The 12,998-nt window shown below is 48.0% G+C and overlaps 1 protein-coding gene across 4 annotated transcripts in view; it reads left to right on the top strand.

Annotated features, from left to right (window-relative positions):
• Nucleotides 1–12,998, top strand: part of HIPK2 (homeodomain interacting protein kinase 2) — a 196,868-nt gene that overhangs the window by 134,456 nt on the left and 49,414 nt on the right. For 2 of the 4 annotated variants that reach the window (XM_053554039.1, XM_053554038.1), the window contains exons 6-8: nucleotides 2,003–2,187; nucleotides 7,236–7,398; nucleotides 12,128–12,254. In XM_053554039.1, coding sequence (XP_053410014.1) covers nucleotides 2,003–2,187; nucleotides 7,236–7,398; nucleotides 12,128–12,254 — 475 coding nt within the window. Of the gene's footprint in view, nucleotides 1–2,002; nucleotides 2,188–7,235; nucleotides 7,399–12,046; nucleotides 12,255–12,998 lie in introns of all 4 variants that reach the window. The other 2 variants (XM_053554037.1, XM_053554036.1) reach the window with 1 other exon arrangement.

The raw sequence follows: 12,998 nt of genomic DNA, 5'->3' as shown, positions 1-12,998 counted from the left end.
CTTCATGGGTGAGTCTCTAACGGAAGCCCTTTAAAAACCAAGTGCAGCAGGATTTCTGCAAGAGTAATACAGGATAACAGGCAGAGACCCACATTGCCCAACTGCAGTGCTTGACCTTGACCTTAAACAATGACATGCCAGCCTTTGTAAAAATACCATTGGGTTGTTGGGACATTTTAAAAACCTTATAATACCAGCTTCTCCAAAATAGCTTCAGCCCATTGGTTCCCTTTGTAAAATAGTACTGATGTTTTCATGAGAATTCCAGCCCAGTGGTACATGAGTGTTTAATGCCACTGAGCCACGATTCAGTATTAGTTTCCCAGGGCTGCTGTAACCAGGTTCAATGAACTGGATGGCTTCAGACCACAGACATTGTTCTCTCACAGTTCTAAAGGCTAGAAATCTGGAATCAAGGTTTCAGCTGAGCCATGATTCCTCCAAAGGCCTTGCAGCAGTTCTCAACCTGTGGGTCGCGACCCCTTTGAAAATACATCCTACAGATATTTACATTACGATTCATAACAGTAGCAAAATGACAGTTATGAAGTAGCAACGAAAATTATTTTATGGTTGGGGGTCACCACAACATGAAAAACTGTATTAAAGGGTTGCAGCATGAGGAGGCATTAGGAAGGTTGAGAATCACTGCCTTAGGGGAAAACAGTCAGGAAAGCGGGCAGCTTCCAGGAGTTCCGGGCAGTCCTCAGCATCCTTTGTCTTACATCTGCACCACTCTCATCTAGGCCTCCTTTTCATCCCTGTGTCTCTACGTCCAAATCTCCCTTACCTTTCTCTTAGGAAGACCCTAGTCATTAGAATTAGGGCCTACCCTAAACCAGTGTGACCTCATCTAAACTTGCTTATATCTGTAAAGACCCTGTTTCCAAATAAAGGCCCTTTCATAATTATTGGGGATTAGGACCTGAACATATCTTTTCGGGGACACAGTTCAATCCTACTACATAGTCTCTCTCAGCTCACTGTCAGGAACTTCAGACTCTCACCTGGGAGCCCCAGAGAAAATTCTAGAACTTCAGTTATTTTTAATGTGAAGACTAGTCTAAAATGAAGGCAACGCAAAGTGAGTTTTTTCCTTCAAGCAATGAGAAGCAAAGCTACAGACCCATAAACACTTAGCACGCCTCTTCCTGTAGATGAGTGTAACCAAAAATCAGGATTCTGAGTAAAGTGTACTTGTCAGTTGATTAGTAGCTTAGCTTTTCTGAGAAAACTGAAATTGGTTTCCAGAGCATGTCTTGGAAAATACAGAAATCACTACAAAAACAAGCCTTTTAAAGGCTATCCTAATATCGACTTACTCTTGGGAGGAAAATCCTGTGTTCAGACATCCTGCCTATCTTGGCCAGGGGTAACCCCAGTGAACAGAGGAAGTAAAATCATCTGGCCCCACCTTAGGAGCCGCCAGCAGGATGACAGACTGTAAACAGGAAGGGGGCACTTAGGCCCTTCCATCTTCCTCTAAAGGGGAAATAAATAAACCTTTTTATGCATCTTGTTTTCTACAGCTTGGTTGTGATTCTTTTTTTAAGTTGTAGCAAAACATATATAGCATGAAATTTACCACCTCAGCTTCTCTTGGGTGTACAGTTCATCAGTATTAAGTACACTCACATTATTATGCAACCAGTCTCTAGAAGTCTCTTCATCTTGTGGTTACTTTTAATGAGGTGTGATAAGAGCTGCATTTCAATGTAATTGATTAACACAGGAGCAGTTTTTGCGCTGTTCTTCAGATAGGTCTGCAGGTCCCAGCAGCGGCCCCCTCCCCTTGCCGGTGGGTGGCCTCCTCTGCTTTCCCCACAGAAAGAAAGCCACATCCTGTGGGCGATGACAGGTGGGCGGGACCTTCCACAGGGGCAGGGCACAGCTCCTGGGAACTGGGAAACGGGGCTTGGGGGAGATCCGGAGAAAGTTGCAGGGAGGACTGGGGTGTCAGGAGAGGGGAGGTGCCCTGGTAACTGTCCCTCCTTGCTTCCAGGTGAACATGACGACTGATTTGGAAGGGAGTGACATGTTGGTGGAAAAGGCAGATCGGCGGGAGTTCATTGACCTGTTGAAGAAGATGCTGACCATAGATGCTGATAAGAGGGTCACTCCGATCGAAACCCTGAACCACCCCTTTGTCACCATGACACACTTACTAGATTTTCCCCATAGTACACAGTAGGTGTCCCCCTGCTCCGTCCTTTATACTTGGGGTCAGAAAACTTTTTCTTTGAAGGCCCAGACAGCAAATATCTCAAGCTTCACAGCTGTACAGTCTTTATCACAAGGACTCAGCTCTGTCACCGTAGCTAAGGGCAGCTATAGGTGTTAAGACATAAGCACAGGAGTGAGGCTGCACTTCAGTAAGCTATTTATAAAAATGGGGGTAACAGGATGGGAAGCCTGGGCCACAGCTGGCTTTATACTAAAGGAGGGGACAGGGGCTCACAGGAGAGCTCTGGTGTCTGAGGAAGGGAGATGTCTACCGCAGCAGTGTCTGCAGAGCAGAACCAGTCTCAGGCAAAGACTGCCATTCCCTTCCTGTAGGGAGCTTGGTCATGTTTGGATTTGGATTTGTTCATTTATTGAGCATGCGGTGTGCTAGGTGCAGTGGTTAGCAAAGCAGAGGGGCCCTACCTCCTGGGGCTTAGGGTCTGTGGAAAAGAGAATAGTATAAGAAAGTGATGCCCCAGTCACCAGGCTGTTATTGAGACAATCATAGGGTGTGCTGAGAATGCTTCTCAAGGGAGCCGCCCTTGGGGCAAGCCAGGAAGTTCTAGAGGAAGTCACCCATGAAGGGTGAGGAAGAGGAGGGTGTGGACAGGCAGGGTGGCACCCTGTATGGTCACTCTGCCACGGCAGGGCTGTGCACCTGACCCGGGGGAGCAGTGGGTGAGATGCCGAGGCACAGGCATCAGTGGAGGAGAAGCTTCAGATACACTGAGGGTTTAGTCTGCATCCAAAGAGCAATGGCAATTCATTCAAGATTTTTAAGCAAGGGGATGGCTGGCTAGGTGGGTGCCAAACAAAGATCTGTCTGCTGCCACACGAGTAAGATGAGCCTGGAAAAAACACCCATTGGATTTAGCAACTAGGAAGTGTTGGTAGCTTAGTGACCATCGTCTCAGTGCAGTGGTAGGTTGAAAGATTGAGTGAGAGGTAAGGAAGACAGCAACCCTTTCACGAAGTCAGGCTGTGGGAAGGGAGAAAAGAAATAGAGGGGTCACCAGAGAAGGGTCAAGGGGAATTGTTTTTAAGATGAGAGCTGAACAGTTCTAAATGCTAACGGGCGGAGTCTGGTAGCGCGGGAGAGACTGAAGACAAGGGATGCACAGGGTAAGTTTCCTGGACAGCGGGCAGGGCTGGGATTCCTACTAGGAATGGAACGACAGTGTCCCCCAAAGGATGGACAGACCAGGAGCACGTGGATGGCAGCAGGTGTGCTGGTTTGCTGGAGAAAAGTCGAGGGAGTTCCTGGTAGACAGCTTCTTCTCAGAAGTAGGCGAGGAGGTTATTGTTGAGAACAAGGTAGCTGGTGGCTTAGGGAGGGTAGGAAGGCCAGGTAGTTGTTGCAGAAGGTGACAGAACATAGTGACCAGGGAATGCAGCAGAACTGTTGCGCTGAGGCTGGACGTGAGGAGTTCATAATGTAACTGACCTCCTCGGGCAAAGGCATAGGGAAAACAATAGTTGGGTTTGTCCGGTGGAATTTCTGCCAGATTGGTGAGAGAAAGACTGACAAGGAGGCTGAAGGTGCTGGCAGTACAGTAGACGTGACCCGAAGTGATGGCTTTGGAGGCTGAGCTGAAAGGGGGAAGAAGGGAGTGTAGGAGGAGACTGAATGGATGGGGGTTCTGGTGACCTCAGAGAGTGGTTATGCCAGTCACAGGAGAGTGAGCCAGCTGGGTGGAGAAGGTGGCCAGGGGAACAGGAATTCGTGGTTTCCAAAAGTGGAGCAACTTCAGGCTTGACTGTCCAGGGAGCGAGTGGCTAGGAATAAGGACAGGGTCACCAGGGTAACTGGGAGACCAGGGTGTTTGGCAGGTAGTCTGTGACCTCTAGAGTTGTCCTGGGAAGGGAAGGACTCACAGGGGAAGGGGAGGGGAGAGGGAAGGAGGTCGTTGGTGGGTGGGAAAGTGACGGGACTGTCTCTTCAGCCTCCCAATCCTGAGGTGGTCAGGAATTTAAGAATAATCATATCCACATGTCCACAGGGGAAGGCAGCATGCCAGGAGGGAAGGAAGGCTGTGAGAGCTGGCAGAACACAGCTGGCCGGAGCCTACCCAGCCCGCGGGCAGGAGGCAGGAGGCTTGCTTGATTTCAGTCCGGTTCCTTGGCAGGCAGGTCAGACTGCACTGCAGCGGCTGCCAGTGCCCCTTTAATTGAGAACCAGGTTTAAAACAACCAAGCTCCACTGCAAAGAAGGCACGTGGACTCATCCCTTCCACGTTCTTCCTATGGGACTTGTGCTGTCTCTGGGTGTTGTAGGGGTCTGTCAAGGAGCTGTTGGTCTGTACACAGCAGAAGAAAGGGCAACTTGGCAACTACTGCCTGTGGCTCCCGTAACATCAATCTTTTTATATCCAGGGGTAAAGTGAGGTGACTGAGAAACAGCCATGGGTGGGAGATTGGGAGGCATGCTCTCCAGAGAGCTCCTGTTAGCTGTCTGTACCAAGTCACCCAGACTCACCCCCATAAAGCAAGGGGCTTGGCTGAATGCCCCCAGGGTTCTGTCAGTGTCTGGGTTCTGGGAGGGACCATCAGTGGAACGCCTCCCTGTCCTTGGTCACACAGAGGGTGAGCATTGGCAGCACATTCAGAGCTTGCTGTGGGACCATGGGGACCCTGACAATTCAGAACCCAGGAGATGGGCATAGGAAGGGAAGGGGGGTCTTTGAGCACCCCAGGCTTGCCGGGAAGTAGGCCTGAACCGTAAAAGTCCTAGAACTTGCTAGGACCATGGAGAACTGTGGGTGAGGATAAGTCTCCAAGCCCAACCAGCTGTAGCCCCACCCTGGGGACTGAGCCACAGCTGCCCTGACATCTAGATTACTAGGCGAAAGAAACATTTCTCCATGCCAGGATTCTAGTACACAAACTCTTTAAAAAACATCCATTTTTTTTAAAGGTGAGATCTTTCTTTGTCACCCAAGCGAGTGTGCAGTAGTGTCATCATAACTCACTGCAGCCTCCAGCTCCTGGGCTCAAGGGATCCTTCTGCTTCACCCTCCCAAGCAGCTGGGGCTATAGGCTCATGCTACCATGCCCTGCTAATTTTTTTTAATTTTTATAGCGACAGGGTCCCATTATATTGCCCAGTTCTGAAACTCTGTCCTCCAGGGATCCTCCCAACTCGGCCTCCCAGAGTGCTGGGATCTGAGCCACTGCATCTGACCAGTCATCTTACAAACTAACACAGTGACAGTCCTTGCCTCTTCCTAAAACTCAAACCTTCTCAGTTAGAAAATTCTAAACAAGCCTGAAGTTTGTGTTGAATTACCACAAAACCTTTGAATGCTTTAAACACATCCCAGGAAAGAGAACAAAACGCACTGGTTTGTGCCTGCAGCCTCCACGTGAAAGCCTTTGGCAGCGTACTTGGTACTCAGCAGAGGCTCAGAACACACTGGCATGACCCACGTTATTGGTGGTATTTGTAGCTGTTGGTTACCATTCAGTGTTTTCTTTTCTCTCCAGGGTCATCCATCAGTACATGTGTATTTAGTGTGCACTGGGGGACCAGTGTCAGCAGTCATGATCTTAGGAAGAAGTGGGATTCTTGGGTGTTTTTTTTTTTTTTTCCGGCCGGGGCTAGGTTTGAACCTGCCACCTCCGGCATATGGGACCGGCACCCTACTCCTTCAGCCACAGGCGCCACCCAGAAGTGGGATTCTCTAAATCATGTCTAAGTTGGTTGTTTGAAACTTAGATGCATCTTTCACAGAAAGGATGTTCTGGGATAGCCCACAGACACCTCTCAGCCCCAAAATCAGCCTACCTGTAGTGTACAGAAATAGCAGACATTTGTCATCTTTAAATAGTAAACTATTATTTTATGTTCAGTTATTACCTTTTTCTAATTAAAATATGTATTAAAGATTTAAAGATTATATTTAAAATTTAAAATTAAATCATTCAATTATTGATTAAATTCAAGATTTATTATCTTGAGTATGAGCATTTGAGGAAACATAAACTTGATCCGAAGAAGACACAGTGGATGAGAAGCAGCGTAGAGACTGAAGGAGGCTTTATGGTGGGGTTTCCAGGGCGCGAGTGGCTGAAGCTGCCTATGGCTTTTCCTTGGTGCTGGTGTCAGCACTTTTATATGCTACTTTTGTAACTGGGTTTGGTTTTGATGCACAAATACAATGGAAGAGGAAAAAGGAGGAAGAGAGTTCTATCTCGTAAGTGGACAAAAATTTGACAAGAAAAATGGAGGCTAGAGGAAGTTAAGGAGGAGGTGTTGTGTGTGTGTGAAGACTGCCGGTAATCACCTATCCACAGCAACTCCCTGTCCTCCCCGAGCGTCGTAAAGTAGGGGCAGTAATCATCTCTCCAGCTTATGGATGTTGTAGGACTGAGTGAGAGGTTACAAATGCCAACTGCAGCTCTCAGAATTTGTTAGCCGCTAGCATTAGAAGCATTACCGTTCCTACCACCTCACCAAGTCCCATGTGGGCAGAGTGGCAGTGCAGTCATGCTACTGGGCTGGAGAGTTCCTTGGCCGTCCCCTAGATGGTGCTGGTGACCCACAGTGGCTGCTGAAGACAGGCGAGAGCAGGACGGAGTGTCACTGGGGAAGTGGAGCAGGTGGAAAGCTGCTGTTCCATGTCCCACTCAGAGCTCACACGATGGCTTACGAACCAGAGACCACATGGAGGGCTGAGAATGAGCAGTGATGCTGTAGACAGACAAGTGACATGAGGGGAATGAGGGACAGCAGTCAGGTCTGTTGTGACATGTGGAACCCTCCCACACTCAGGACATGGAAAGTCATGGATCACTGGGGAAAATTCATCTAATTAACTTTGACTCCTTCAGACACACAGACTTTGCTCGAGAAGTCCAGGGAACTTAGACCCAAAGTTGGGTTTCCCTGGTTGACTTGTTTACTAGGTTAACTATTCTCTCCTTTTCTTTCTCCATGTTCTCTCCCTTTGTCCCACGTTACCCTCTGGCCTTTCCCCTATGCCTCCATATGCCTCTGCTCTCTGTGTGAACAGCGTCAAATCATGTTTCCAGAACATGGAGATTTGCAAGCGTCGGGTGAATATGTACGACACGGTGAACCAGAGCAAAACCCCTTTCATCACACACGTGGCCCCCAGCACATCCACCAACCTGACCATGACCTTTAACAACCAGCTGACCACTGTCCACAACCAGGTAAGTGGAGAACAGAGGGGCAAGGTGGGCAGGGCCGCGAGGGCCAAGCAGCAGGACTTATATTTTCCCACCAAACCTAAGCAGAGACGAAATTCCTCTATTGCCATATTCAGCTGTGTAAGAAAGTATTTGCTTCCAACGTTACCTCCCTTGGGAGACCCAGGCACTCTGTGTGCTGACCCCTGGCCACACGGAAAGGTCCCAGAGATAACTTGCAAAGGGACTCCTTTCTGAGCCGATGGTAGCTCTTGGCTGCTGTCCTTTATCCTGGAGTGGGAACAGGGTGAAGGAGTCGCTCTGATCCTTTCATGCCTGACATCTGCATGGTAAGAATTCTAGAAGCAGGAAGAACTGAGGTGACTGCACCCCCGCCCTCTCCACACCACTGGATCCACCTGCTGTCAAAGGGAAAATCATTCTGCCACCAGCATCCCGGCAGCTGGACCTGAAAGGAACTGGGAAACTAAGGTTTTCTTCTCACAGATTTCTAATTTCTGCAGAAAATTGGCAGAATCCCGCAGCTAACGTACTGCTTAAAACATGGATGACACCCAGGAAATACATATTGAAGGATTAATCTCGAGGTCTAACTCAGAAAGCCTGTAGTGTCTAAAAGTCTTTCACTCACTCTCATCCTCCAATCTCCCCAGATCCCCCAAAGAAGTGTCCCTAGATTTTTCTGACATGTTGTTAATGACAACACTCCTATGTCTCTACGTATGTCTATACACACGCACTCCCTCCAGAGAGGAGTGTATATTTTGCAAACCTGCCCCCTCCTCTTCAGTTCTACTTATGTGGCACGTCAGGCTGCTAAGGCCAAGCTTTACTTCCCGGCCTGCTGTCTCTCTGCCCAAACTCTAGGAGAATCCCCCCTACCCAGCTCCCAAGTCCATTGCCCCCTGGGGGTCACTTGAAGCACTCCTTGGGGTAAAGAGGGAATGATCTCTAGAGTCTAAGTGTCCAAAGAAACAAACATTCCTGCCCAGCCCTAAGGGCAGGAGCTTCTTGACAGAATATCCCCGTGGTTTTGTTCATTACCTCCTTGAAGAGGTTTGTTTTTCCCATCAGTCCTCAAGAGACCTCTGATCTCAACTGCCTAACCCCAAACTGCCCGCCCCCCTCTGCCCTCTGATATCAAAGGCGTCTGAGAGATGGCGGAGGGGAAGGCACCTCTCAGGTGTGTGCATGGCGGCAGGTGGAGTCTCCCCATCCGGGGATGTCCTTTCCACTAGACCCGAGAACTATGGTCCTGGGTCCCTGACCATACCAGGGGAGGCCAACTCGGCCGACTCCATGAGCACCAGCACATTCATTCCAAAAGGTGTCACAAACAATCTGTAAAAGTGAAAGAGCTCTTCAGTTATCAAAGAAGAACAGCCCTCTTCCCCCAACGCTGAGACTATCCACTTCTGGCTTGGGACCGGGGTACAGCAGAAATGGCTGGTAACTTAATGCAGTGTTTGGGTCAGAGTTTCAGTAAGGGGAAATAACATCTTTCACAGTTCAGGGCCCAAGAAGAGGATTTCCATTTTCTTGTACTGGATTCTACTGTGTTCTACTTATAAATATATCCAAAACAAAATTACTCATGATATACCTAGTCTTAAGCACTAATGCTGATAGTGTTGTTTCTAAATGTCATTGTACATAGCTAACCCGATTGAACACTTCATTGTGTGCCAGGCTCTCCTAAGTTTGTCACAACTCTTAATCTTCCCAGCAGCATTATGAGATTAAGTATTATGGATAATATCATTTCTATTTTAGAGGAGGAAACTGAGGCACAGAGCAACAAAAGCCTCTGACATGAAGCTACTTTGTCATTCATAGGAGATGGCCATGGGCTCTAAACCCGGCAATCTGGCCTCAGAGTGTGGACTCTTAAATATATACATACACAGCACCAGTTAAGTCTGACAGAGGTCCTCGAATGCTTTCCAAGGTGGTGTCCGCTCCTTAAATCCAACAAGACTTCCTTCGTTCATTAGTGATTCTGGTGGTTTGCTTTCTGCCTTGAGCTCCTTGTTTGCCCACGTAGATATTTAGAAGCAATGAGATAAAGCCATAGTTTTGTGGCTTGAAGTTTTATATTAAACTACATAAACCAATTCCCTGCTATCCTTAACACCTATCCAGTGGACTAGGACTTTTTCCCACATGGTCACTGATCTATAATCTTTTCCATCTCAAGGAAGCTGGGTCAGTAATCGACAACCCTGTATCTGTCCAGGAAACTGTATTGCATAAGGAGTCCTCTCCTTGGGTAGTCTTTGTTTGATCTTGTGGATCAGCCACTTCTCTAACATTTTATGGTTTTCTATGGTTTGGATCTAGCCTGCTGCTCAGGATCTTAATTTGGCTAATAAGCCAAGCCCTTCCTTCTAGATGTCTAACCATTTGAACATCTATTACAACTGCCTTCAGGAATCACTTCCTCCATGATTTAAAAACCTGTGTCACCAACAAACTTGCTTTTTCTCATTATTTCTATTTGTCAGCTTCAACGGCTCTTACTAGTTCTGTCTCTCTGACGGGGGACAGTTACTTTTCTAAGAGCTACTGAGGATATAGAGAAATAGAAAACTGTGACCCCTACATGTGCTTCTTCAACTGATCCTCAAGCAGGATTAGAAAGGGGAGAAACCACCTGTGCCTAAAGGTCACACTGGAGCCTGAGCACATGTGAGGACGCAAGTTCCTTGAATCTGCAATGAGCTGGAAGATTCAACCCCTCCAGGGGCTTGTTGTCTCCACGATGAGACAGAACATAAGCAAAGACAGATAAATCAAAGTGCAGAACAGTGAAATGCAGAGTGGGGGCCAGGCCAAACAAACAGGTTGTGCTACAGAATCAAAAGGAAAAAGGCACCAGTTCAGGGTGGAGAAAAACACCTGGGGCCTCCAGAAGAGATGGTGGCTTTAGGAAATCAGAGGGGCAATGCAAATCACGTCATCAGTGACAAAACACAGATGCCGACGCCCACACGTGTGCACACATGTTCCCAGCCGTGCTACCTGGAGCAGACCATGTGATGCTGCAAACACAAACACATATCTAAGATCCAAGTATGTGCGCCATTCGATTTAGTGATTATTTTCAAACAAATTAATTTGCATTGCACTGAAATTCAGCACAAAACCTTTTGAAGTATGCAAAGCATACATAAAATGAGACTTTGTACTTTTTATCATGTTTGGCACAGTGGGTACCCTGCTTGACATTCTTGTATGTGTGTCCAAAATATCCTTGTGGCTCTTTTCCTCCATATTTCCTCAACCTTGTAAACTTCTAAAGGCAAACCCTCTAGACCAGTGAGTGGTTCTCAACCTTCCTAATACCGCGGCCCTTTAATACAGTTCCTGTGGGTCGCGACCCATAGGTTAACCGCTGCTCTAGACGATGTTGAATCCAAAGCCATTGGTAAACTCCACCTATCTTGCTAAAGGATCAGTATGAAGGATGATGGAAACTGGAGAATTCCCAAGTTAGAATTTATTTTCCTTCTGTGTGGCCTTGCTTCACATGGAAATTTAATCTCAAGTGATATCTTTCTTTCTGGAACAGAAAGGAGAGGGCATAATCTCAACAACTTGTATTTGTCAAAACCCCGTTTCAGTTCTCTGGACTCACGGGCACCTTTTCCTTCTGTTGTCCAGACTCTGTAACTGAACGGGTGCAAAAGTGCATGAGACAAACGCAGACCAGAAAGCCAGTAGGGGCCTGTCCCTCTCCCATTCCATATGTGTCCTGCACACCTTTGCAGTAACTGCTCCATAACCACCTGGGGGTATCTGTGAACAGTTCTCACCTTAGACCTGGGTGAGCAGGCCCTCCCGGGGCCCCGCTCTGGCTTCTCCTGGAGCTTGTCCTGCTCTGCCAAGCTCTGGGTACCGGAGACTGTAGGCTGTTAGCGCCTACAGGAGCCTCTTCCTGGATTTGTCCCACCCAGGCCCAACGGGAAGGGAGTGTGAGCCGAGCTGGACGTGCCGGCTGGCAGATCCATGTAAGAGCACCCCAGCCCTTCACATTGTGGGACAAGACCGGAGCTGGGAGAAGGCAGGCAGGGCTCAGCTACCCATCACCAATGCCAGCACAGACCCCAAGGAATTCAAGAGTCCTCGACTCACATTCTGCAGGTAGTTATGAAGGTATATTTGTCAGACCAGAAGGACAGAACATTTCATTAAACAGTTTTTGTTTTTTTTGTAGAGACAGAGTCTCACTGTACCGCCCTTGGTAGAGTGCCATGGCGTCACATGGCTCACAGCAACCTCTAACTCTTGGGCTTACGCGATTCTCTTGCCTCAGCCTCCGAGCAGCTGGGTCATTAAACAGTTTTCTAGCCCAGTTTTAAACTTTTCAGTTTCTAGACATACGGTGTGCAGGTGTTCCTATGTACCCTTGCTCCGGCCTCACAAATGTTAGGATCAGGTCTGAAAGTAGACACCAAAGGTGGCCTGCGTCCCCCAGAACGTCTGGCTGTGTTTCCACCCACCCTGCTTTGCATTTTTGCTCGTAGTTTTTGTTTATTACGTTATTCTTCTTTGAGTTCATTTATTTGATTCAGATTCATGTCTCCCAACATACCACCTCCCTCATTTTTTATTTGTGTTTATTTTTGTTTAATCCCCATCATTCCTTTAGGCTCCCACCTCCACCAGTGCTACTATTTCCTTAGCCAATCCCGAAGTCTCCATACTAAACTACCAATCTGCACTCTACCAGCCCTCAGCGGCATCCATGGCTGCAGTGGCCCAGCGGAGCATGCCCCTGCAGACAGGAACAGCCCAGATTTGTGCCCGGCCTGACCCGTTCCAGCAAGCTCTCATCGTGTGTCCACCCGGCTTCCAAGGTAAGAACGAGCAGACGCAGCCTCTTGGCTTCCCACAGGATGTCCCCAAGGGCTGCGGCACCTGCACTTTTCTGTCATGAGTGCTTCCACGAAAGGAAGCCGTCTTTGGGTCTTGCAGTGAGAACACTGATATCGCTGAGCTTGAGGGCTCCTGTCCTACTGTAGCCAACCTACAAACAACAGGATCAAGTCTGCCAGGGACTGTGTCCCTGGCCAGCTGTCTGTAAATAAGCACGTTGTCTGTGCTGTCATTGCTAAGCTGACGGCAGCTCTCAATATTCCCTATGTGTGGTTATCTGCAGAAAACTGCCCATCTACAGTGAGTGCACAAGGAGAATATAAATGTCTTAAAAGTACTCCCCAGGGAGAGGGGTGGGGCCTTGGTCTGTGCCTCACCCTCTGGAGGCAAGACATGATTACAAGATGTACTTTACCTAACAAATGCAATCAGTGTAACCTGGCTTATTGTACCCTCAGTGAATCTCCCACAATAAGGGCGGTGCCTGTGGCTCAAGGAGTAGGGCTCCAGTCCCATATGCCGGAGGTGGTGGGTTCAAACCCAGCCCCGGCCAAAAACCAAAAAAAATAAATAAATAAATAAAGAATCTCCCACAATAAAAAAATAAAAATGGAGGAAATAAAAAAAAAGTACTCCCCAGGGCCTCCCCAAAATGATTCTTTGGCCTTGACTCCAGCATTCTTCTCTTTTAGGCTCTAAGATAGTAGAGTTGCCCGTGTACTTTG

The sequence above is a fragment of the Nycticebus coucang genome, chromosome 11 (genome assembly GCF_027406575.1).
Source record: "Nycticebus coucang isolate mNycCou1 chromosome 11, mNycCou1.pri, whole genome shotgun sequence".
In the NCBI taxonomy this organism is placed as follows: domain Eukaryota; kingdom Metazoa; phylum Chordata; class Mammalia; order Primates; family Lorisidae; genus Nycticebus; species Nycticebus coucang.
This window is presented reverse-complemented; position numbering and strand designations above follow the sequence as displayed.